This window comes from Branchiostoma lanceolatum, chromosome 4, assembly GCF_035083965.1.
Source record: "Branchiostoma lanceolatum isolate klBraLanc5 chromosome 4, klBraLanc5.hap2, whole genome shotgun sequence".
Taxonomy (NCBI): Eukaryota; Metazoa; Chordata; class Leptocardii; order Amphioxiformes; family Branchiostomatidae; genus Branchiostoma; species Branchiostoma lanceolatum.
This window is the reverse complement of record NC_089725.1, coordinates 7178603-7202060: the sequence shown is the minus strand read 5'-3', so window position 1 is coordinate 7202060 and position 23458 is coordinate 7178603. Positions and strand designations below refer to the sequence as shown.

At 40.2% G+C, this 23458-nt stretch overlaps 1 protein-coding gene across 1 annotated transcript in view; it reads right to left on the bottom strand.

The window, feature by feature from the left end:
- The window catches only part of LOC136434140 (rho GTPase-activating protein 32-like), a 40502-nt gene extending 17833 nt beyond the window's left edge, over positions 1-22669 (bottom strand). Inside the window, exons 1-12 of the mRNA XM_066426906.1 lie at positions 22529-22669; positions 17082-17199; positions 10190-10372; positions 8803-8891; positions 6685-6769; positions 5566-5661; positions 4795-4932; positions 4143-4235; positions 2465-2587; positions 1973-2050; positions 1182-1272; positions 116-160 (exon numbers count right to left, since the gene is read on the bottom strand). Of these exons, the coding sequence (XP_066283003.1) occupies positions 116-160; positions 1182-1272; positions 1973-2050; positions 2465-2587; positions 4143-4235; positions 4795-4932; positions 5566-5661; positions 6685-6769; positions 8803-8891; positions 10190-10372; positions 17082-17144 (1084 nt within the window). The 5' untranslated portion in view covers positions 17145-17199; positions 22529-22669. The remainder of the gene's footprint in view (positions 1-115; positions 161-1181; positions 1273-1972; positions 2051-2464; positions 2588-4142; positions 4236-4794; positions 4933-5565; positions 5662-6684; positions 6770-8802; positions 8892-10189; positions 10373-17081; positions 17200-22528) is intronic.
- Between the last annotated feature and the right edge of the window lie 789 nt (positions 22670-23458).

Below are 23458 nucleotides of genomic sequence, written 5' to 3'. Positions count from 1 at the left end.
CAACATTACAGCAACATTGATGAGTACAACACAACACTACAGCCACACCATATAACAACACCAGACACAGGGACGCAGACGACACATGCAGAGGGAGGAATGTTAGTGGACATACAGCTGGGAGCAGGTGCAGGCGCGGCCCAGGACCGGGGACGGGAACCTGACACCAGCGGCACGCAGGGGAGAGAAACACCAGGTTTGCCGTTAGTACAACTAACATGTTGGCACTCTTCACACTGGTAGTATGGGTACATACAGGAAGGCTAACATAGATTCACACAGTACTCATTACATGTAAGACTGTGTTCCAATCATTATGTTAGCTACAAGGACAGTTCTTTCAATGAATTTTATGCAATTCCGAAACTATAACAGTACCGAGGAAAGCTGCTAGGAGGCCCATACTTGACCTTGCCCTTTGTCCTTCCAAGACTTACCTACCAAGTCCCCTGACCTTCAGGTCGTGGGGGGGGGGCAAGGTACACATGAAGATAGATAGCTGTCTCAAGTTTCCAAGACCTACCCCCATATACCAAATATCATGATCACAATCCATTCATATGCTGACCACAAATATAGGGGAACACAAACATACAAACACACAGACAGACACATAAACAATACCTCTATTTTCCACGGAGGTAACAAAAGCAACTTTGCTTAGTAATGCACTGGGGCGTACTGAAGGAACGTCCCTACTAGTCTCTACTTCTGGCTATGACGACTGACATCCCTACATTTTGCAAAGCTCTAGACTGTACACAATGTACTTTAAAGTTGAATGTGTGAAAAACAAAGATGAAGGCATTGAAAACTTGTGGAATTATTTGGGTCTACAGACTACAGTATAACTTATAACAATGGCAAACTGTTCATTGTAATGTCAGAACAATGGGGAACTGTTCACCGTACTGTCAGAACAATGGGAAACTTTTCACTGTACTGTCAGAACAATGGGAAACTGTTCACTGTATTGTCAGAACAATGGGAAACTTTTCACTGTACTGTCAGAACAATGGGAAACTGTTCACTGTATTGTCAGAACAATGGGAAACTATTCACTATACTATCAAAAAAATGAGAGACTGTTAACTGTCAGAACAATTTGTTACTCTTGACTGTCAAAACAATGGAAGACTGTTCATTGTACTGTCAGAACAATGGGAGACTGTTCACCGTACCTGGTTTGATGGTCCTCCGAGTGGGAACGTTAAAAGAGGGGGGGACCTTGTCACTGATCACCTCCACACACTGGCTGGGAAAGAAGCCAACCTGAAGGTACAAGTGAACATTTAAAAAGTATTAAAACATTAAAATGTGAGTTTCTAGTTTTTAAAAAAGTAAAAAGGTAAAGCAGGCATCCTCAATTGAGGTGAAGCACAATGCTTTTTCAAGTAGCTAGTGGTAGTGCAATGTGGCTTCGCTACGGCTCGCGTTTTTGGCCAAGCACACCGGGTCACCCCTACTCTTCTCGATAAGTGTGTTGGGTTCTTTTACGTGCAGAGGCTTATGCCTGTAGCTCCCTCTTACATGGGGCCGCCGGCTTTAAGTCACCATCCAAAATGACAAATGCAATCCCTTACAACATGACCGAGCTGGAGTCGACCCCTAGGATCGAACTCGGGCCCCAGGATCCACGGAATTTGATCCAAATGGCGAAGCAGCGGGGCTGCGTTACCGCTTGTGCCACGTGGACATGCAGTTAAAAGAGGACTTTTTAATCTACTTAGGGGCATCTAAACAAGAAATCATAATTTACATCTGGATGAATTTCATGACTTATACAAATACGGGAAAAGGCAATGAGGTGGTAAAAATGGGGCAGACTAGTCTACAGCATTCATACCCATCTCTGGCATAACAGAATAGAATGCTATTACAACGTCAAGGTACAAAGAGTTTGTAGTTTAGTAGTTATATGCAATTTACAAACAAGCATGAACGAAACTGACTCTAACTTGATGAGACTTACTTCATATCCTTTCTTCCCTCTCCACCATAAGGTCTCATGGGTAGGTGGCATGTCGATAACAGATACAATATCTCCCACCTGTATGGAACAAACAACAGTCACACACTTAATAATACTGTACTGCACCTACTGTAGTGTATGTAACAAAAGTGTAGAGCGTTTAACTCAAACACTGAACATACTGTAAATGCAGAAATGTTTGTGGGGATTTTATTTTGGAGAAAATGGAGTGTTCACGGTGGTTTTGAGTTCGCGTTTGAAACAATAGTAGCTGTAGCTCTACAGTCACACAATGGAATGGCTTTTTGTGTGGTTTTCGGTAAAGAGTTCACCACGAAAACCGTGAACATAAAACCACCGCGAACATTTCTGCATTTACAGTATCTTACACTGATAGTGATACATCCCCCCACAGACCACTGAACATATCTTACACACTAGCACATCCCCACACACTTGCCTAACAAGTTGCAGGAGGTTCCACCATCTTACCTCGAGAGAAATTTCGTCGGAAGCCTGAGCTGCGTATCTCTTGATGACATGTGCGGCGGCGACCGCGGGAACGTTGATGGCGCACTCGTCTCGTGCGATCAGGTGGTTCCCTCTGTTGTCCAACTGGAGAAACAAACGTTATCATGGCGTCAGGACAAAATATTATTGATGATCAGGGAAGGAGATGGTAACTAATGGTAGCCTACACAGGGGTGCAATTCTAAATTTTGTGACATTCATACATAGTCTACTAAAAACAAACCCTTGCAGTTCTGAAACAAGCTACCAGGGGGCCCAACCCTATAACCACTTCTTCCCAACCTCAAATACAATCCACCACCCAAAAATCAATACCATATAAAGCATGTCCAGAACTGTAGTAACAAAAATCAGAAGTTCTATTGTAATACGGAGGAAAGTCACTATACGCTCAAAATCGACCTTGGTCTAAGTCTTCTCAAGACCTATGCACGTACCAAATATCTTTATAATCTACTCAAAGCTTCCTGAGTTATCCTGTTAACTGCTACAGTATGCAGAAACACAGAAACTCATACACACACACAATAATCGCTCGTTCTCATTTAAATGTACACATTGCTGTGGCCAGCCTTTAGGATTTGATATGAGCCAAATTACGGGCACCATTGATGCTTTCTTCAGTTTCTCACAACACCTATTATGTTTCATGAAAAATGCACCACAACATTACTTATGGGTTCTGACTTGAGTCGCCAAATTCTGTAACTTCCATTACCTTCTGAAATAAGGCGTTCCTGACATTAAGATTTTCAAAATATAAGTTGCCAAACTGTCGTTTTCATATTCTATCTATACAAAGTCGTCATAAGTCGTTTGGCATGTTATATGACTATTGTGGCATATCTTAATGTGGCTCATATCAACTCGTAAATGTTGGCCACAGCAATTTGCACATTTAAACAAGAATGAGCGTAATAACAACACCTACAGCAGAAGAAAAACTCCTTCACAGAGGTAAGTCTAAGAGACTCAGAGCTGACCTCCCAATCCCTCTTCCCACAAGCAACAGATGACTTTTTAACTATTATCTTACCACAGACACTGCCATAGATCTACTTCACATCCCTGTCCATGGCTGAAGACTACTGCAGGACTTGATGTGTTGAGCTGACGAAGAATTTCAACCACCACCTGTCCTTATAAGTCCTCTCATCTACAATAATTACCCCATCATTTGTTGTGAAGAGGGGCAGAATTGGGGGCTGTCTACGAGAACTGTATTTTTTATTTGTGAGTCTACAGGCTACTCACTAAATTGTACAGATTGTGTTTCAGGCTTTTAGCTAGGATTTATAGACAGGGCGTCCAAACATTGGGGGGGGGGGGGGGGGGCAATGGGAACCAGAGCTTCCCAATGTGCTCTATGGATGAACAATTACCTGGTAGCCTTGCATGTCAATCAGCTTAGTAATACATGCTGTTCAACTGTCTTGTATGTGGAATGGTCCATTTTGCAGTGAGTGTGTGGGGGAACACATGTGCATGTGTATGGGATACAGGGTGTCCTTTGCAAACGAAGGGCATCCAATTTCCTTGTTTTCTTAGTGTAGGGCATCCAAAAGACACCTTGACGCCCTGCTAGCTAATAGCCTGTTGTGTTTTGTTTAGAATGAATCATTGAGAAGTGTTTTCTTACCTCCAGCCAGTTCAGCACTGGACCACAGTTGAGCAGGTTGCCTGTGATCTGGGACAGTCGAGCCAGGTACCTGGACAGAACCTGCTTTACCGCCTTTCACACACAGGGGAGGGAGGAAGGTAGCGTTAATAACCTAGTACGGCTGGTTAGTCATCGGTAATTACTCAAAATCACAATGGTGAACGAGTAATTACTGACGGCAACACAGAAATGTTCAGCTCAAAAGACAACAATATTTTACAGGCAAAATGATAATCAGACTTCCATATGACCACATTGTGGTGATGTCAAACAAAACAGGATTGTGTATTTTGAGAAAAGGAGAAAAATATAATGAGGGTCTCTAATAGAAGTTCCCTCGGAGGATTGTATAATAAGAGTCTCTGATAGAAGTTTGCCTGGAGGGTTGTATGAAGGTCTCCAATAGAAGTTCTTCAGGAGTGTGGTATGAGGGTCTCCAATAGAAGTTCCCCTGGGGGTCTATAGGGGTCTCTAACAGAAGTTCCTCTGGGCTTGTATAAGGTTCTCTAACAGAAGTTCCCCTGAGGGCTGTTTACGGGTCTCTAACAGATGTTCCCTGCTGGTTTGTATAAAGGTCTCTGACAGAAGTTCCCCTAAAGGGTTGTATAAGGGTCTCCCATAGAAGTTGTACCTGTATGTTCTCCTTCATCGCCTCACCCTTGGGCAGCTCGGTGAGTTGGCTGAACTTCCTGTCGTAGATACAGCTGTGCAGGTGTTTGTCCAGGAAACGGAAGTCTTCATAGCTGTGCTGAACTGTCCAGCATTTACCCTGAACAAGCAGACAAGCAGTTGACTTGACTTTATTTGGGATCCACAATTAGCTTACAATATGAATGTAGCTATTCTTCCTGTGGTCCTTAAACAAATACAATATACACATCGATACAACATTACGCAATACTGTACCACAATACATTAACACAGGATAACTGGATAAAAAATTTGAAGATAACAGAAGAATATCAAGTTCATGCAACAACTGTCCTGTTCCAGAGGTGTGACATACGGTACAGGAATCTTTTCTTCTCTGCATTCCTCCAATATAAGTGATTTCAATATTATGAATGTTAATTACATTCATACCACCTATTTGGGAGTGGGTGGGTCCCCATTACATGTACATGTACATGTACTCGGCATTAGCAAGGAAATGTAGAATGAAAGAAGTTATTTGCTCTTGGCTCATTATGATAAAACATCAGCTTGTCCAAACACAGCTCCAAAGTTGGAATTAATGCAATCAAAATTCTAGGTAATTCAAATTATGAAAACTTTGAATCCAAATTAAATAACTGCACTTTGCTCTCCCACACTTTTCCTGTAGTGCTCTCCTTAACAAATATGTGCTCTGGGATGGCTTGGTAAAATATTGTGACTTATTCTTCGACAATATTATGCCTACCTGACACTCCACGGACACCAGGTACAGTGTGTCCTTGTGAGGCTCGGGGATGCCGTTGTGTTTCAGGGAGTCCGGACTTTCATCCCCCATCGCAACCTGACGGACGATAGCAATACAAAAAACACAGGCTGAATACTTCATCTAAATAATAACCATTCCTTACTGTTTTCAGGGAGTCCGACTTTCATCCCCCATAGCAACCTGACAGACGACAGTCATACAAAAAGCACAGGCTGAATACTTCATCTAAATAATTACCATTCCTTACTGTTTTCAACAGAGAGAAATCATCTACATTTTCTATGTTTCTGTTTTGTATTTGAATGATTTGTCTGACGTGGGTGGGTAGGGCAATGGGATTGGTCTATCATACACTCGACTGCCAATACACCTTTCTCATGCGGCGGACATGATAGAATGAAAACAAGGCCATTGTGGCAAACGTTAGACTGATCCTAACAGTCCATCATAATTAGCAGTTCAACCAATGATTACATGGTAATTAGAGAACTGACCAATGAGGAAGTGACTGCATGTCCAATGTCAAATATCTGCATTTCTATGTTTCTATTTTGCATTTCTACGTTTTGACAGAGGAGGGTGGGACTATAGGATTGGTCAACGTGCCTCTACGTCTTTTCTGTGTATGACACTAGTTATAATATTGATAATTGAATATAATATTTTAAAAGTGTGATTTGGGAGGAAAACTAAATGAGAGCAGATGCTGTAAATTATTTCTGTTTCTTTGCCTCATTGGCAAATTTTCATTCTATCATGTCCGCCGAGTGAGAAAGCTGTATAATCATTAATTTGGGCACGATACTGTAAGTCGGAACCAGATATCACCTTCCCCTTATAATACTATAAATCACTTTAATATAGCGGCAGGAAAATATGACGGTTGGGGGAAAATGGAGGAGGTCACGGCACTTAATTTTGACGGTGGGAACAAACATTACTGTCTCATATATAAGTGATCAAATATTTGCTATGATGAAATTTTAGCTGTTGTCTAGTGACCGTTAAATTAGCCAAAAATTAAGTTATAGTTAACAAATCAAGAATCACAGTACTACAGTGAGGTACAAACAGGTTTGTCTCGTTGTTGTTCCGTACCTGGAGTTGGCCTATGTCCACATACTCATAGTGGAAGTGTGCACAGTCCTCTATTTTGGGGAATCGAATACTTCCTTCATGGATCCTGTAGCAAAAGGCACGGATGAGGGTCACATTTACCATACAGAGGAAGACTGCAGTACATAATTTATACATGTAGATTAATATTGTACATTGTACATTAGTCCTTCCCATTTCAACAACCTCCTCAAAGACTTTTAATATATTTATATCGAAGGCACGAAATTCATCCAAAGCTGATACATAAGTTCAGCTACACTTATCTACTATGTAATAAGTATGTTAACTGCTGATACAGATGAATTTTCAAAACAATATGACACTAAGTTGACTCCTTTGACACCGCCTAAATACAATATACACAGTACACACAGCTATCTAGTACAAACACTATGTCACCATGATGAAAATACCATCTTTAAATGCCACTGGCAAAAGATACACGCAAATATGCGATGCAAAGAGCAACTTCACTACTATGTAGAGGAAATAAAAACTTGCTTGAAAACTACATAAACAACTAGAGTTCCACGACCTCATACCTTCGCCAAATGATTTTAACCTTTATGACTGATGTATTAGGAGTGTTTCTGGTCAATTATAAATCATACCAGTTGATTGTCTTAAAATATAACATGTCCAAAGTATGAGCTTAACAAATTATGAGCTCAACAAAGAAGGTTATGCTAATATTTTTCATTAATTATGCAAATGAGGCCCTTATTGGCATAATTTGATTCAACGATGTTTACATTCACATAACGTCCCGATGCCAAAAAAAGTATTGAATGTATGAAATTGCCGTCATTTGCCAGTGTGGAATTAGAGAAGTTACTCATTAAGTATGCAAATTAGCCCACATTAGCATATTTTCTATCTATAAACATTCCTCTCTTCCTCAGTTACAATTTGAATAGTCATATCATGGAACAAAGCGGATTTTTAAAGTTGCCTCATTAATTATGCAAATTAGAATCTGATTTGCATAATAATTGTCCAATCATACTAAGCATCACACAAGCTATCTACATATCAAAAATAATGACCATCCATCAAGCCCATCTTGTTATAGTATTTCCTCATTAATTATGCAAATGAGGTCTTCATTTGCATAGTTCATATCAATTGATATTCCTCTCTTCCTCAGTTACATATGTCACATGTTTCAGAGTCCTATCATGGAATTTGGCGGATGTATAAACTTTCCTCATTAATTATGCAAATTAGATACTGATTTGCATAAGAGGTGTCTAATCATGTACATCATCACTCAAGCTATCTACCTACCAAAAATCATTACCATCCATCAAGCCCTTCTTGAGTTATTCCCTTTCAAAGTCAGACGCAAAACCTGCTCCTGCAGTTCCAAAAAAGCCGCTAGGGGGCCCAAACCCACACCACTTACTCTCTGTCCAAAGAGCTATCTACCACTCAAAAATCAGTTCCATAGCATGTCCAGAACACGAGATATCAAAACAGGAAGTTCCGCTGCAGTACCGTAAGAAGCCGCTAGGGGGCCCAAAATCTAATCGTTTTTAGGTCTCATCAAAACCTACCAACATACCAAATACCAAGACAATCCATCCAGGCGTTCTTGAGTTATGATGGTCCACTACAAACAGACAAACAGACAAACAGACAAACAGACAAACGCTACCCTCTGCATAACCTTCTCGGCGAAGGTAATAAATTTTGAATTAGATAAAATGACTTAAAAGACGTTCAAAATATATGTCATCTAATGGTTAGACTTACAATAATTAATATGATGTATGATATGATATGATAAAAGATAAGTTTAGCTGGATGTCAATTCAACATAAAATCCATTTGACTTTGTCTGCTTCAATGGGTTGTAAAATTTTCTCAAAAAGTACATTATTTCCTACTTTGTCAGTTTGTCCATGACAGTGGAGTGACGCCCACCAAGCCTCTTCAGCTAATCTGTCTAAAAGTGTGCCAAAAACACACTACGGATTTGGTTTCCAAGCACATTTGCCACCAAGAACCATTAAAATTATTATCGTCAGTTTGCAATGAGCTTTTGCTTCATGATCATGAGAGTGTGATGCAATAAAGGATGTATGTAACATGTACCGTTTGATCGTCCTGACTTTTATAGATGTTGGACGGGGAACTGTGACACTGCATCTCTGGGGACTTCCATCCGTTGCATCAGAGCCAGCCTGGGGGGACATACAACATGACTGTCAGTTACTTATTACTACCAGTAATAGTACAACATGACTGTCAGTTACTTATTACTACCAGTAATAGTACAACATGACTGTCAGTTACTTATTACTACCAGTAATAGTACAACATGACTGTCAGTTACTTATTACTACCAGTAATAGTACACCATGACTGTCAGTCACTTATTACTACCAGTAATAGTAAGCCATGACTGTCAGTTACTAACTACTACCAATAATAGCGTAACGTGACTGTCAGCTACTAACTACTACCAGTAATAGTACAACATGACTGTCAGTTACTACCTACTACCAGTAATAGTACAACATGACTGTCAGTTACGTATTACTACCAGTAATAGTACAACATGACTGTCAGTTACTAACAACTACCAGTAATAGTACAACACGACTGTCAGTTACTAACTACTACCAGTAATAGTACAACATGACTGTCAGTTACTTATTACTACCAGTAATAGTATAACATGACTGTCAGTTACTAACTACTACCAGTAATAGTACAACATGACTGTCAGTTACTTATCACTACCAGAAATAGTACAACATGACTGTCAGTTACTAACTACTACCGGTAATAGTACACCATGACAGTCACTTGCTAACTACTACCACTACCAGTAATAGTACAACATGACTGTCAATTAGTAACCACAACATGACTGTTGCCAATTTCTGTGACTAGTAGCAGTAGCTTCCTTGCTGTTCCAACCAATGCCTTCAAGTTAGTCATTCAATGTAGACCTGGACTGGTAAAGGATATTGAGTAAGAATTACGAATTTTGATCTGAACTTGGCTTTCTTTCATGTTTTATATTTCATGTAACACATGTTTTGTTCATGTATACCCTCTGTTACTTACTTTACAATTTGTTATTACATCCTGTGTTTCTTATATCACAATTTGCTTCAAGTTCTTAATCATTTTCTTCGTGCATAATGATTTTATTGTTTCTGTGCTGGGCCCTCTTGAAAAATAATTTGTCAAAATTGAATTCGGAAACCCAGCTGTTTGAAAATTTCATTAACAATAAACAATAAGGGACTGTTTTAGCAAGAATACACATGATTCAGTTATTAGACTGGGGGTGACTTGGTTGAAACAACAACTTGGATGAAGATCTCTTTAAGCTTGCACTCTGCGACAGTTAGAACACCTTGAAACTCCCAGCCACACCAGCATTTCACAAGCAGCGTTAGAATAGAGCGGAGACCGAGTGTGAACCCGCAACCGATTGCCACCATCTAACGTACATGGCAATATTTACCCATGATCCATGCTGAATGTAGTGAGTCAGAGCGGAATTATCATCATCGTCGTCATCGAACCACGCACCGGCGCGTGCGGGCGCCGTAGTTCGGGTACCGGTACGCAGATGCGGCTGCAAGCCCGGCTCCTCAATCAACTCAAAACTACTCATTATTCTTGTCAGGTAAACCCAGTCAGGGTTCTGCAAATAAACCCCAAAGGCATTGATGTCTAGTAGATACTATAAATGCATTTAAGTTTGTGTGGTTTTTATTTTGTGCTAAGGGGAAAATGGAGTGTTCGCTATAGTCACATACTGCTACAGTATTGGACAAAAATGTTCGTGGGGGTTTTATGTTCGCGGTGAAACGGTCGCCGCGAAAAATGCAAACATAAAACCACCGCGAACATTTCTGCATTTAGAGTAACTTTCATATTGATTGAGTAATTCCATAAAAGTCTGGTCTACATGTCAGCCATAACCTAACCCCTAAGCCTATGAAGTAAATCATTGGTGTGATCAATAATTTACAGATTATTAATAGCCTTATGATATTACATACTCTACAGTCTTACTGTAGATACATCTTTTTGACATTTAATGTAAGCAGCAGAAGTTAGTCATTCTTAATTATGAAGAAGCATGATGCCTTTCTAGTGAGTAGTAGTGCAATGTGGTTTTGCTATGGCTCATGTTTTCAGCCAAGCACACAGGGTCGCCCCTACTATCTTGTATTTGATAAAGCCCCCCTCTCACTGGACCCGCAACGCGTTGGCGACCTCGCTGCGTCCTAGATTGAATATGAGTTAGCCTAGACTTTACAATGGAAATACTATACAAAACGTACAAGTATGACTAAAAAGCCAACAAATCATGCAAAGCATTAAAAAATTCGTTTTCTATCGATAAAATTCTTTTAGCGCGGTATCAAATCGCGCGGTCGCAGCAAGGTTCCCAATGTGTCGTCGGTCCAGTGAGAGGGGGTTAAAGTGCACTGGTACAATCACAGTCTAGTATTTTATTACTATATGTGGTATCATGATACAAGGAAACATTATTTTCTATTGTAGTACAACATTTCAAGATTCACTTCAAATTTTCAAAGAATAACCTCAAATAAAGTTAGCACCCAGCTTTCTGGTCACTTTAAAAAGTGCTTTAATCACAAAAATATGGTAGTTACTTTCCCATATGTTGCACACCATTAGGGCACTGAGTGGAAGTTTCTACAATGAGCCATAGTAACCCTTAAATGGGAATGTGGACAAGAATGTTCGGAATGTGCCACTGCGTTTGCAGGAGTGGTTGTTCTGCTTCATGTTCACTGTGCGGGTTTGTCTGGCGGGGACATTCCACGCATTGTGTTGTACACCAGCTCATACTGGTCACAAGTGCAAGGTTTTTCGTGTATGATGTCACAAGTTTTTTGTGTATGATGTCATAGGTCTTTGTGTAAAATGTCACAAAAATGACAGAAACAGGTCAAGGATTTCTTCCCTTATAGCTTGTCTCCCACTGATAAAGACTAGAATGTTTTTTTTTTAAAGTATACTTTTTTGTGTATGATGTCACATTTTTTGTGCATGATGTCACATTTTTTGTGTATGATGTCACAGGTCTTTGTGTAAAATGTCACAAAAGTTACAGAAAAGGGTCAAGGATTTCTTTTCTTGTCTCCCACTGATAAAGACTAGTATTTTTCTTTCTTTAAAGTATCATGTTTTGAGCATGATGTCACATTTTTTGTGTATTATGTCACAGGTCTTTGTGTAAAATGTCAGAAAAATGACAGAAACGGGTCAAGGGTTTCTTTCCTTGTCTCCCACTGATAAAGACAAGAATTTTTGTTTCTTTAAAGTATAATGTTTTGTGTATGACGTCACATTTTTTGTGTATGATGTCACAGGTCTTTGTGTACTAAAATGTCACAGAAATGACAGAAACGGGTCAAGGGTTTCTTTCCTTGTCTCCCACTGATAAAGACAAGAATTTTTGTTTCTTTAAAGTATAATGTTTTGTGTATGATGTCACATTTTTTGTGTATGATGTCACAGGTCTTTGTGTAGAATGTCACCAAAATGACAGAAATGGTTCAAGGATTTCTTTCCTTGTATCCCACTGATGAAGACTAGAATTTTTTTCTTAAAGTATTATAATGTATATTAAAAAGGTGTGCCAATCTATGAATAGTATGATTCAAAGTAGACGTATATCAGTAATAATGGTCTTATGATCTCTTTATATTAGCACGAATGTTAGGGTTTAAGTTATTGGGTATCAATACAAAATATCTTCATTCAATATTGCAACCCAAAATCCAAGATGGCAGCTGTGTACATGTACATATCATTTTCATCCTGAGCATTGAGGTTTCTTTGCTGTTTCTAGAATTTATGCATGTACATTATAGACTTTGTACAGTTTTGTATTTAACAGGACAAGACATGTGTTTTTCTTCAGGGAATAAAAAGTTGATGGGTAAGAGACAGTTGTAACTTCCCAAACAAAAAGATTTAGGACTGTGAAACTCCCTTATTTGTACGTCAGTGAACAGTCGTGTACCAGGGAGGCAAAGGAAATCATTCTACTTGAAAAGTTGAATTTGGTTTGACCTAACACTACCTTCAAGTTCAACTGCATGTCTCAAGTAGAGGACAATGTAGGGAAGAAATACATGTAGTTGTGGAAGTCAGTACACAATAAAAAGTGAGTAGTTGAAAGTAGGTACAGTCAAACCTGCCTAGGCGACCACCTTTTCAACGCGACCACCTGGCCATGGCGACCGCTTTTTCTCGGTCCCGAAAATTTTCCCCATAGGCACAAGCATTAAGCTGCCTGCCCAAGGCGACCACCCGTCCAACGCGACCGCGACCGCCACGAATTGGGACCGCACAGAGCACAATCCCTGCCCAAGGCGGTCGCCTAATTTTCAAGCGTGTGGTGACATCAGATCATTTTGCTGTCGGATTTCACGGAAATGTTTTCAAGACTTTGAAGGACAAAAATAAGATCAAAAATATATGGAATAGCAATGCTATACCATCGCTTCCTCCATGAAGTGTTTAAATAAAACGTTCCCCCTATAAATATTGTAAAAACAAATGTTTGTGATGTTGTTGTGCCTATCGTAATCTTATAGTTTAACGTGAACTCAGTTCCGTTTAAACTCAACTTTCAAAACGAATACGTAGTGCATGGCGTCAAAAAGTCAGATTTCATAGAAATTACTATCTTTTTCTTGTATTTTCAACAAAAATGTGTCTGTATCTTGCTAAATTCCGCCGAAAAATGACTTCGCGGCGGGCAAAACATCAGGCGAGAAATGTTGTTCCTTGGTCCCGACGCCATCTTGGATTTCGGGCGGCCCGGATTTGGCGTACCGCTGACCTTTGTAAAACACGATGATTTTGTGTATGAACATTTACGAATACTCTAGTTATTGCTGAAAATCAAAATTCTTATTTTCTTTTTATTTCCATGAATCTCACAAACCTTTATTGGACGCTGTGCGTTCTGCTGCACTGACTTACCCTTCGATTCGGTGGCACAGAGCTTCGCGGCGCGGTGCGACGAAATCACACCGTTAACGCGTTCCGTTTTCATCTTTAGTTGTCAGATCGAAATTTTTTTTGACCCTTTCATCCAGCGGTCGGCGACCCAAAAAAGGCTGGGACCAGCAGGCGTTTTCTAGGGATCTGTCTTAGGCCTTAAAACTTCGATGATGTGCGTGTGTGTGTGTACTATTCAATGTAACGTGTGAATGCGGGAGGGCGCTGCGAGATCATCGAGGCAACCATCGTTTTGTAGTCAAAATTATGACGAAAATTTGTACACGATGTAGCGGTATACAATTATTACATCGATAACGGAAAATGTAATTTTTGTAGGATCTTTCTGTCAATGAGAATTGAACCTGGTGAGGGTCATGCTGTCTAAATTCACATAATTTTTTCATCATTTACGTACTGTATTTGAAAACCTCGACCTGGAAACATGTGAGTGGAATCCTCTTCATGGCGACCACCTGTCCATCGCGACCGTTTTTGCTCGGTCCGCCGGGTGGTCGCCTTGGGCAGGTTTGACTGTACATGTCACTCTCCAAGCAGAGGTTAGTGGAGAAGATTGTGATCTTTCTATCCTCAGAGGCATAGGATAAAAGGGTCACGATCTTCTCCACTAACCTCTGCTTGGAGAGTAGAGTGCCTGTCTCCTGGTGCTTCTGACCAATCATCTGGCTGTAAGGTCATGTGACCTGAGTCATTGGTCATTCCAACCTGACATTAAACTTTCAGTTCCATAAATGTGCAAAAACAAACACATAACTTGATGGCATTCATTTTCACTAGGAGATACTTAATAACAATAGCACATGTAAACTACATGGCTGTATAGGTTAACACTAAACTAGAGTTAAGTATTTGTGCTAAATATACTTCAGGTTTGCTATGTTAGTTTAGCGATTACGTTTTTTTTATGAATATGAATTGGTATTGAATTTTTCTTTTTATCTGAGTTGAATGTGTGATAGTTGCACTAGCGACCCCAAAAAACGCCCCTCCCAATAAAATGGTATGGCGACGTCGACCCTGTGACGTCACAATTCAAGATGGCAGCCACCACACATGCCAACGGATCCAACAAAGGTTATCATGTCACAATGTCATGTACCATCCTTCAGTCATTGTCTATCTGACAAAAGCTACAGCCATTTGGCGTTTACTGTACTCTTCACAGCAGTGTTCCTGCCAGCAGGACGCCCTTCTTCTGTGACTGTTGCAAAGTAAATTTACTCCAGGCATCTGTTTGGACTTCACACGTACCTGATGTGGTCTTTATTTCAGACGCCACTGACAAACACTGTTCCATCTTAGTTAGCTGTTTACATCAACAGAGCAAGAGCTGTCTCTGTATGTCTCCCCATATCTTATAGATATTTTTCTCAATTACTTGACGTCAAGGGAGTGAAATATTGTTTTGGGCTTGTTACCTCCGTGAAAACGGAGGCATCGTTTTTGGTTTGTTTTTTTGTCTTGTTTGTGTCTTTTTCTATGATTCCCAACATACACAATTGCAGTGTTGCCATAATCTATGCTGTCTGTAGGACTAAGAAGAGTCAAAAAGCAATATGGGTAAAGGGGTGAAGTCTGCCATCTCAGACTGCCATTTGATAGAATTGCCGGTCCTTCAAGTAAGTATTGTCAAATGCCTCACAAGCTTTTGTTGAGAGGATTGGGGATTGAGGAGATACAACAGCTAAATTTCATCATCTAGAAAGTGCTTAACTATATACTGTAATTCACTTTATTTCACGATAACAAAATTTCAAGGTGTAAGGAAAATGGGCATTTTCACTGAACTTTAACTTCACAGTGGCGCCAAGTGATTTACAGAATGGATGTGTGAAGGAATCATAAATAAAAACAACACGTTTTTCACGGTGATGATAAGTTCACGGTACAGAGGTGACCGTGAAAACAGTGAACATAAAGTTACAGTGAAAGAAACAAGAATTACAGTTCACACATATGTGCAAAGAAGCTAAAATTTCCATTCACTCAGCACCAGGAAATGCTGAAATTAGAGCAAATACCACTTAGTCAAGGTTCATCGGGCCCTCGCCCTATTTTTGCAGCCACCATGACAAATTGACGACCATTAAGCTTATTCTCAACTAGTGTAATAGTACTACATGTAATAGGTACTTTAGTATTTACATGTACTTGTGTACTAATATATCTTAACTACTAATGCCAGATCAAATGTGAAAAATGTTAATATGACCTCCAAACTGACAAAAATCTGTAAATTTTACATGTGGTCTAAAAAGAATTAAGTCCCCCTACTGCTACCTTACATTTTCAAAATCTTCACACCATACAATCCCCCCCCCTCACCCCCGGTTGGTCGCTTTGCTAACTTGATATTCATAACCATTACGCTGAAATAAAATCCTGGCTGGATCCCTGTTACTAGTGTTAGTAAATCAAAAATTCACGAACAATGACGGCCTCATACAGCTTCTGTCAACAAGAAAATGCCACAAGTGATTTCAGAATTTTCGGTGTCAGTTCTACTGAGTCAGTGACATCTGTCCAACTATTCCAAGCCAAATCTGTCTGGTCTCATACTGCACTTTCAGATACATGATACATTATTATGGCTCGGCCACTATCTAATACCTAAGTATGAATGTCATTTTTGCAGTACTGTTTTGAATATAAAAAATTATAAGGTACCCAAAACCAGTTGTGCTCCCTGTGCTTTCGTAATTGTTAAAACTTAAAGTTAGACAAAATAAATAAAAGTATAATTCACTACTGAATAAAGTGTGCACTATTTCCTACAACTCGAAATGATATTGAATTGACGGAGGTTTTCATAATTAGATATATGAATCAGAATTAAAACTATAATATATTAAATTTCTTATTGTACAGGGTATTCAACCTACAATGTAGATCTCAGGGGAATCAAAACGTGCAATAATAAAAAGGAACTGAACTCATATTGTAAAATATTTGACACAATACTGTAAACTAAGAAGACTAGAATGTACTATACAATGTTTCAAAAATATTATTTCACAAATTAATGGGAATAGAAATACGACGTTTCACAATGGTAAATATCTTTTTGATATCATCTTATCCTGTCTAATAGAACACCCTGAAAATGTTCTTTGAAACACTCCAAAGAAGTCTTTTTTACCTTCTCTATTTGCCCCAAAGAACAGACAGTCTTGCCTTACCTGGTCGGTTGGTTCTGTGCTCTCAGGTTCTGCCTGGACAGCAATGCAGTGGCCCATCTTGGTCACCACCCCTTACTCTCTTTACACCAGACCACTTAAACACTTATAATAACCCGTCTCCATACTGAATATCTTACACCAGGTACGTGATGGCGTACTTACTCGCTCGCGTGGAGTTCCTACTGCGGCCGGAGGCCTGGTGTTGACCTGTCCGTCCTGCTCCATGGGTCAGTTCTTGCCCCACACGTGGTGACCTGCTGTGTTGAACCCCAGGCCTCAACTGGAGGAGGGACAACAGACAAGGCAAATTGACTTAGCATTCCAGTGATTGTAGACACAGAGAGGGAGACACGGAAATATGTTTATCGAAATTATCATATCCTTGCCACACTCTTATACTAATCTGTACCTTCAAATACGCAATACAAAGGATGCCGTCATCACTAGACAATGTAACCTTTCCTTATCCATTGTTATATACTGATGACTACCGTACAGTTCATTTAGCAGTCGGAAAGAAAACTTGTCAAAATGTCAAGGCAGAGGGCATACACCAGTCCCTGACCCCTGTTGACCTTTCTAGTTGTTGCCATGACAACAGTTTGACATGCCATCTATGTGCAAGATGACGCTCTTTGCAATGCGGTGGCAAGAGGGTCGTTTTTGACACATCGGGCAGAAAAATGTTCTAATCTACGGCAATAGATGATTATGGAAGAGCTATGTACAATATGCAAGCTATGACTTTGTACATGTACAATATATATCATATTCTAGTAATATGAATGCCTATATCTATCTATCATATACATCTAGCACTTAAACCTGTAAAAACACTTGCACTGTACATAAAGTCTGTCTTCTCTAGCTAGATGTCACCACCAGTCAAAGATTAACTCCTTGAGGTGAGCTTACATGTAACTGGTTCAAGATCACTAATTATCTTTCACCCCCTAACAACACAGATTGAGCAATCAACTTAACGTATAGATTAAATCATAGAATAAAACCTCATGTACAGCAAGTTTCAGGAAAGGGGAAATGACCCCGTATCTGAAGCCTTCTCCGTTGAGTCATGATGACATATATAGACTTTGACCTTAGTTTTCCCAACTAAGGAGTGTTACAGTATCATTAATCAGTCTCCTAAAGCTGACACCACCTATAGTTCTAAGGACATGTACACAGTAACAATACGTATATACATTAACTAAACTTGAACCCATGCCAACATGGGTCCCCTCCACAGCTATATCTATAACCAGGGCAGTGCAATAAAGACTTTGTATGACCGTTCTGGTTTTCGGTGGAGGCTGAAATTGCACAATACATCAGTATAAAATGTGGGTCACGTGCCTCTTTTACAGCTGCTAGGATGGACTGATGTGCAATAGTTCGACTCCACCAGGCCCTCTTACGGGCGTATGGATCATAGAATTCAGCAGAAAAAGGAATGATTAGCCAGTAGAGTCAGTTCACGGTGAAAATCACATTTCGCCTGCGAGACTTCCAATGAAACCTTGACAAATATTCTCCCTATAGCCGGCGTAGTTAATCTGGTAGAGACTATGCGATAGTGGAGCCAGCTGAATTCAGAGCAGTCATTGGGATTCGGAATACACCTTTTTGAAAAATGCACAATTTTTACTGCTGTTGAATGGCCAAGTAGCTAGGCTAGGGAACACGAGATTAAGAGATCACAGATTCGATTCCTGGCATTTCTGGCTAGACGTTGCATTCTTTCGAAAGGCATTCTACAAGACTTTCCTCACTCCACCCAGGTGTTAAAATGGGTACCTGACTTCGGTTTAGGAGGTTACATGCAGTATCAAAAGGAGATGGGCTCTAATTCCCAATATACTGTAAATGCCTTTAAGTGTGCATGGTTTTAATTTCAAAGAAATTGAGCGTTTGCGGTGGATTTAAGTTCGCTGCAGCACTACAGTCACATACCGCTACAGTATTGGACAAAAATGTTTGCGGCAGTTTTAAGTTTACAGTGAAACGGTTGCCACAAAAACCGCGAACATAAAACCACTGCGAACATTTCTGAATTTACAGTATACCTAGACACAACCCACTGACCCTATGACCTCAAAAAGGAAGTATGGCATATGGAACTTTTAAACTTAAGGAACCTTTAACAAAATTAAACCCTAGAAGGAAGCTAGAGTCCTTCCTGTGCCAGTAAATGTGATAACCTTTGACCCTTTTTTTCTAACAAAGTTAGGTCTTAGTGAATTCTACCGCAGGTCCGACAGGGGGCGCTTTTGAAATAAGATGCCAACAAAAATGCACCTACAGCTCTTTAGATATATTTGCGCCTAAATGCACAATTCCACACTCCCCCCAGTTCAAAGACTTATCTCAATTTGCCTGCATGGCTCGAAATTCTTTTTTTTGGAAATAGGTGCACTGGTGCACCCAACCAAAAAAACTTAGGTGCACAGAAAAAAATTTGGGTGCACCACATAGAATAAAGTTGAATGTAAGTAAAACATTAAGTTTGACGCTACTGCCTCTCTCAAGAACTCAACTTCAATCGGTAATTCTATCCAGATTTCAAATGTCAACCAAGCAATTATACATCAAATAAAGTACAACTAACAGTATTTAGAAAAAGCAATATGGCCTTTTTAAAAAAACATTTTGGGTGCACCACATAGAATAAAGTTGAATGTCAGTCAAACATAAGTTTGACGCTACCGCCTCTCTCAAGAACTTCAATCGGTAATTCTATCCAGATTTCAAATGTCAACCAAGCAATTATACATCAAATAAAGTACAACAAAAGGTTATATTGCTTTTTCTAATACTGTTACCCTATACTGGCTATAGACTATAGAGTACAAAAATATCTAGGTGCACCAGTGCACCCACAGTAAAAAATAAGGTGCACAGCTCCAATTTTGGGTGCACATGCACCCACTATTTCGAACCCTGGACTGCCATGCATATATGTAAGAATGGCCGCACAAGAGTAAGGAAACCATGCATAACATGTACATACATGTACATTCAACAACTATGCAAGGATGCAAGCAGCACTTCTGAAGACCTTCCTACAGCTATAGATGGATGATAGGAAGGAAGAGATGAAGGGAGAGAGTCTTACACATTCAAGCAAGAAGCTTGACAAGATGATGATGACGATGAAGAATGGGTTCTTCCAAAGGCACCCCATGCAAAAAGGACCATTCAAAAATCAATCCCAATCTAAATACTGTAATATGCATTTAAGTTTGCATGGTTTTTAGTTCGTGCTAAGAGGAAAATGGAGTGTTCGCGGTGGTTTTAAATTCGCGGGAGTGCTATAGTAACATCCGGCTACAGTATCGGACAGAAACGTTCGTGGTAGTTTCAAGTTCGCGATGAAACAGTCGACGCGAAAACCGCAAATTAAACATAAAACCACCGCGAATATTTCTGCATTTACAGTACTATCACCAAGCAGATGCTACAAGCTGTAAATGTTCCCCTGTATCATGAATGCAGTGCTACAGCATGTGTAACTGAGTACATAAATGGTAGAGGAGTAATTTCTCCTGAACTTACACATAAGAAGATTGGCAAACAGACAGCCATGACCTCGTGTGAAGGCTGGCCTGTCACACTGAAACATGGCACACAAGTGACTTTCATCAAACAGCCATACACACTTACAAACCCAACAATCTCGGGTCAAAGGACTACTAGAATCTTACTACTCAATGGAATAAAATGGAGGACGAACATATAATTGGAATTTTCAGAAGGAGTAACGATACTGTTTCTAAATGACAATACCTAACCAAGGCCAACAAAAAAATGTTGTTACCACGTAGAAAATCAAGGTCTAAATGTGTAATACTAGTAGTAATACTTATAGAAGAGTTTATTTCAAATGATGGTAAACAGTCTTCTTCAATAGGTTAGTGTTTAAGCTTAGGGTTTAAGGTAAGAATTGTTGTGGTTCTGGTGACCTGACCAACTTCGCAAAATCCTGCTGACCCCAGCCTTTATTTTTTTATTTAGTGGTTCAACATGTTCATGCCAGGGTTGCCCAACTAGCCGGAGGCTATTACCCATGTGTGCTCATAGGACTGTAGATTTTGAACCACTCACACCGGGAAGGACCCCTACTCTTTTTGATAAGTGCGGTGGGTCCTTTAACGTGCTCGAGGTGTGGCTTTCCTAAAATACGGGACCTGCATTTAACGTCCTATCCAAGGAATGTCCCTAACCGAAGCTAGGTACTCATTTACACCAGAGTGAAGTGAGGAAAGTCGTGTTTTGATGATTATAAAATTTCGACCCCAGCCTTTTTAGGGGGTCGACTGCTGACATAAAATTTTCAATCCGACATCTGAGTGATGACAACGTTGCAGAATAACCGCTTGTGTGTTACGTCGAAGGGCAGTTATACAAGCTATATAGATACAGATACAGAGATATCAAACCCTAAAGTTCCACTGCAGTACCATAGCGAGCTGCTAGGGGGATCAAAATCTAATCATTTCGAGGTCTAAGGAAGAATTACCCACATATCAAATATCATGACAATCCATCTAGGCATTCTTAAGTTATCGCGAGACAGTCACACACACACACAGACACACACACGAACGCTGACAAAAACATAACCTTCTTGGCGAAGGTAATTATCAAATACCAAATAACGTAAGGATCCATCCACAGCTTCTCGAGATATGCTGTCCACACACACACAAGACAAAAAGACGAACTGCACAGAAAACATTTACCTTCTTGGTGACGCTTAATTTAAAAATGAAACTAAGCGGAACTGTACATAAGTTTCTGTATCCGCATCTGATGTTTCGTTTAGGGAGAAATCATGTCATTGGGAATTACTGTAAATGCAGAAATGTTCACGGTGGTTTTATGTTCGCGGTTTTCGCGGCGACCGTTTCACCGCGAACATAAAACCACCGCGAACATTTTTGTCCAATACTGTAGCAGTATGTGACTATAGCACTGCCGCAAACCGTAAACACTCCATTTTCCCCTTAACGCGCAAAAATAAAAACCATGCGAACTTGAATGCATTTACATGTACAGTATTATAGGGCAACCTGAAAAATTATCCTAATGGACAACCTACCTTCTGGCTTAGGTTGCCTGGAGCCAGTTTGAGCAAGCTGGTTGTAAAAAAAAAAAGGACTTCGATTTTCGAATCCTGGAAAGTGTAATTTTTTCGAGCTGATTATGTGACCAGCTGAAGAGAGAGAGAGAAAGCCTGACTGTTTCCGTATTTCCGCCGTGACCGGGGGTTCTACAGACTTCCGCTTGTGCCTTGTCGCAGACTGAAATTGTTCCTTCAGTAGTATCTTTGTTACACACACATAATTCAACGTTACCTCGTCGACTTATTCCTCTGTTATAAGAAAAAATAAAACGCCAAAATAAAAAAACGACAGGTGTATTTAACGGAGAGGGTAACCAGGGAGTTCAGACTATAATTTATCCTAGAATCGAACGAGCGAACGATCACGATAATTTGAGCAGGTCAAAAACCTGACATGCATGGGGCATGGGGTTTGGGCACCCCAAAATTCCACCACATTCTGCTTTCTAACCAGACCACCGAGACTTATAGAAACGACCCCTACCTTCAAACGTCTTACGGGTATCTCTATCAGCAACTTGTTGCCTCCTCCTTTGCCATTTCGCCGAGATTCACGAGAAATTTGGCCGGACTACTTTTGCAAATGAATGACAACATCGCTAACATGGGCAGCCATTTTGTTTATGCCCGGGGATCACGTGACGTCGGAGCACGAAACCTAATCTCCAAGCAGATGTTGGGGTGGCTGAACGCGTGACGTTTTCTTTTTTAAAATAACGGGCTTTTCTGACAGCTATCTACGACATAATCCGTACAAATCATTTTAATCTGCACAAAGAATGTAAACATTCCGTTGTTACCTAATTGATGGGCTGTCGTATAAGCTTGGCATTTGGAAAACGTTACGGTCTTTCACCCTAACATCTGCTTGGAGATTAACGCCTCACCTTTAATCATAGAGCAACGATGCGGTCCAACAGCGTTTTCACACATTTACCAAATGCATTATTAATTAACGTCTTTACATTTGTTACATTTGATTTTTTTTTTTCTCACTAGCAAAATTACACTGCTGAGGACCATATTCTTAAGTGGATGACAAGCAATTTAAAGATGTTCAAATGTTGAACAGTTCTGAGGCCTGAACTACACCTTTTCAAGCAACAATGAGGATATTCACTTGTGTTTCATCGTTGGGCAGGTAGTTTGGGGCAAATGAAAAACGCGTCCAAACCCCTGGGCAATATGAACATGTTTCGTATTATTTACATCTTACATTATGCTACGGCCGCGTGGCGCGTTGGATACACCCGATCCCTCGATCTCGGAAGATAAGCAACGCGCGGTCCGGACAGTGCTTGGATGGGGGACCAACCAAGGACGTCCGGATTGCTGTAGCCTCACGAAGCTTTCCACGAAATCGTCTTCCGGGAGGGACGTAAAACGGGGGTCCCGTGCTCGAGGAGGTGCCTCG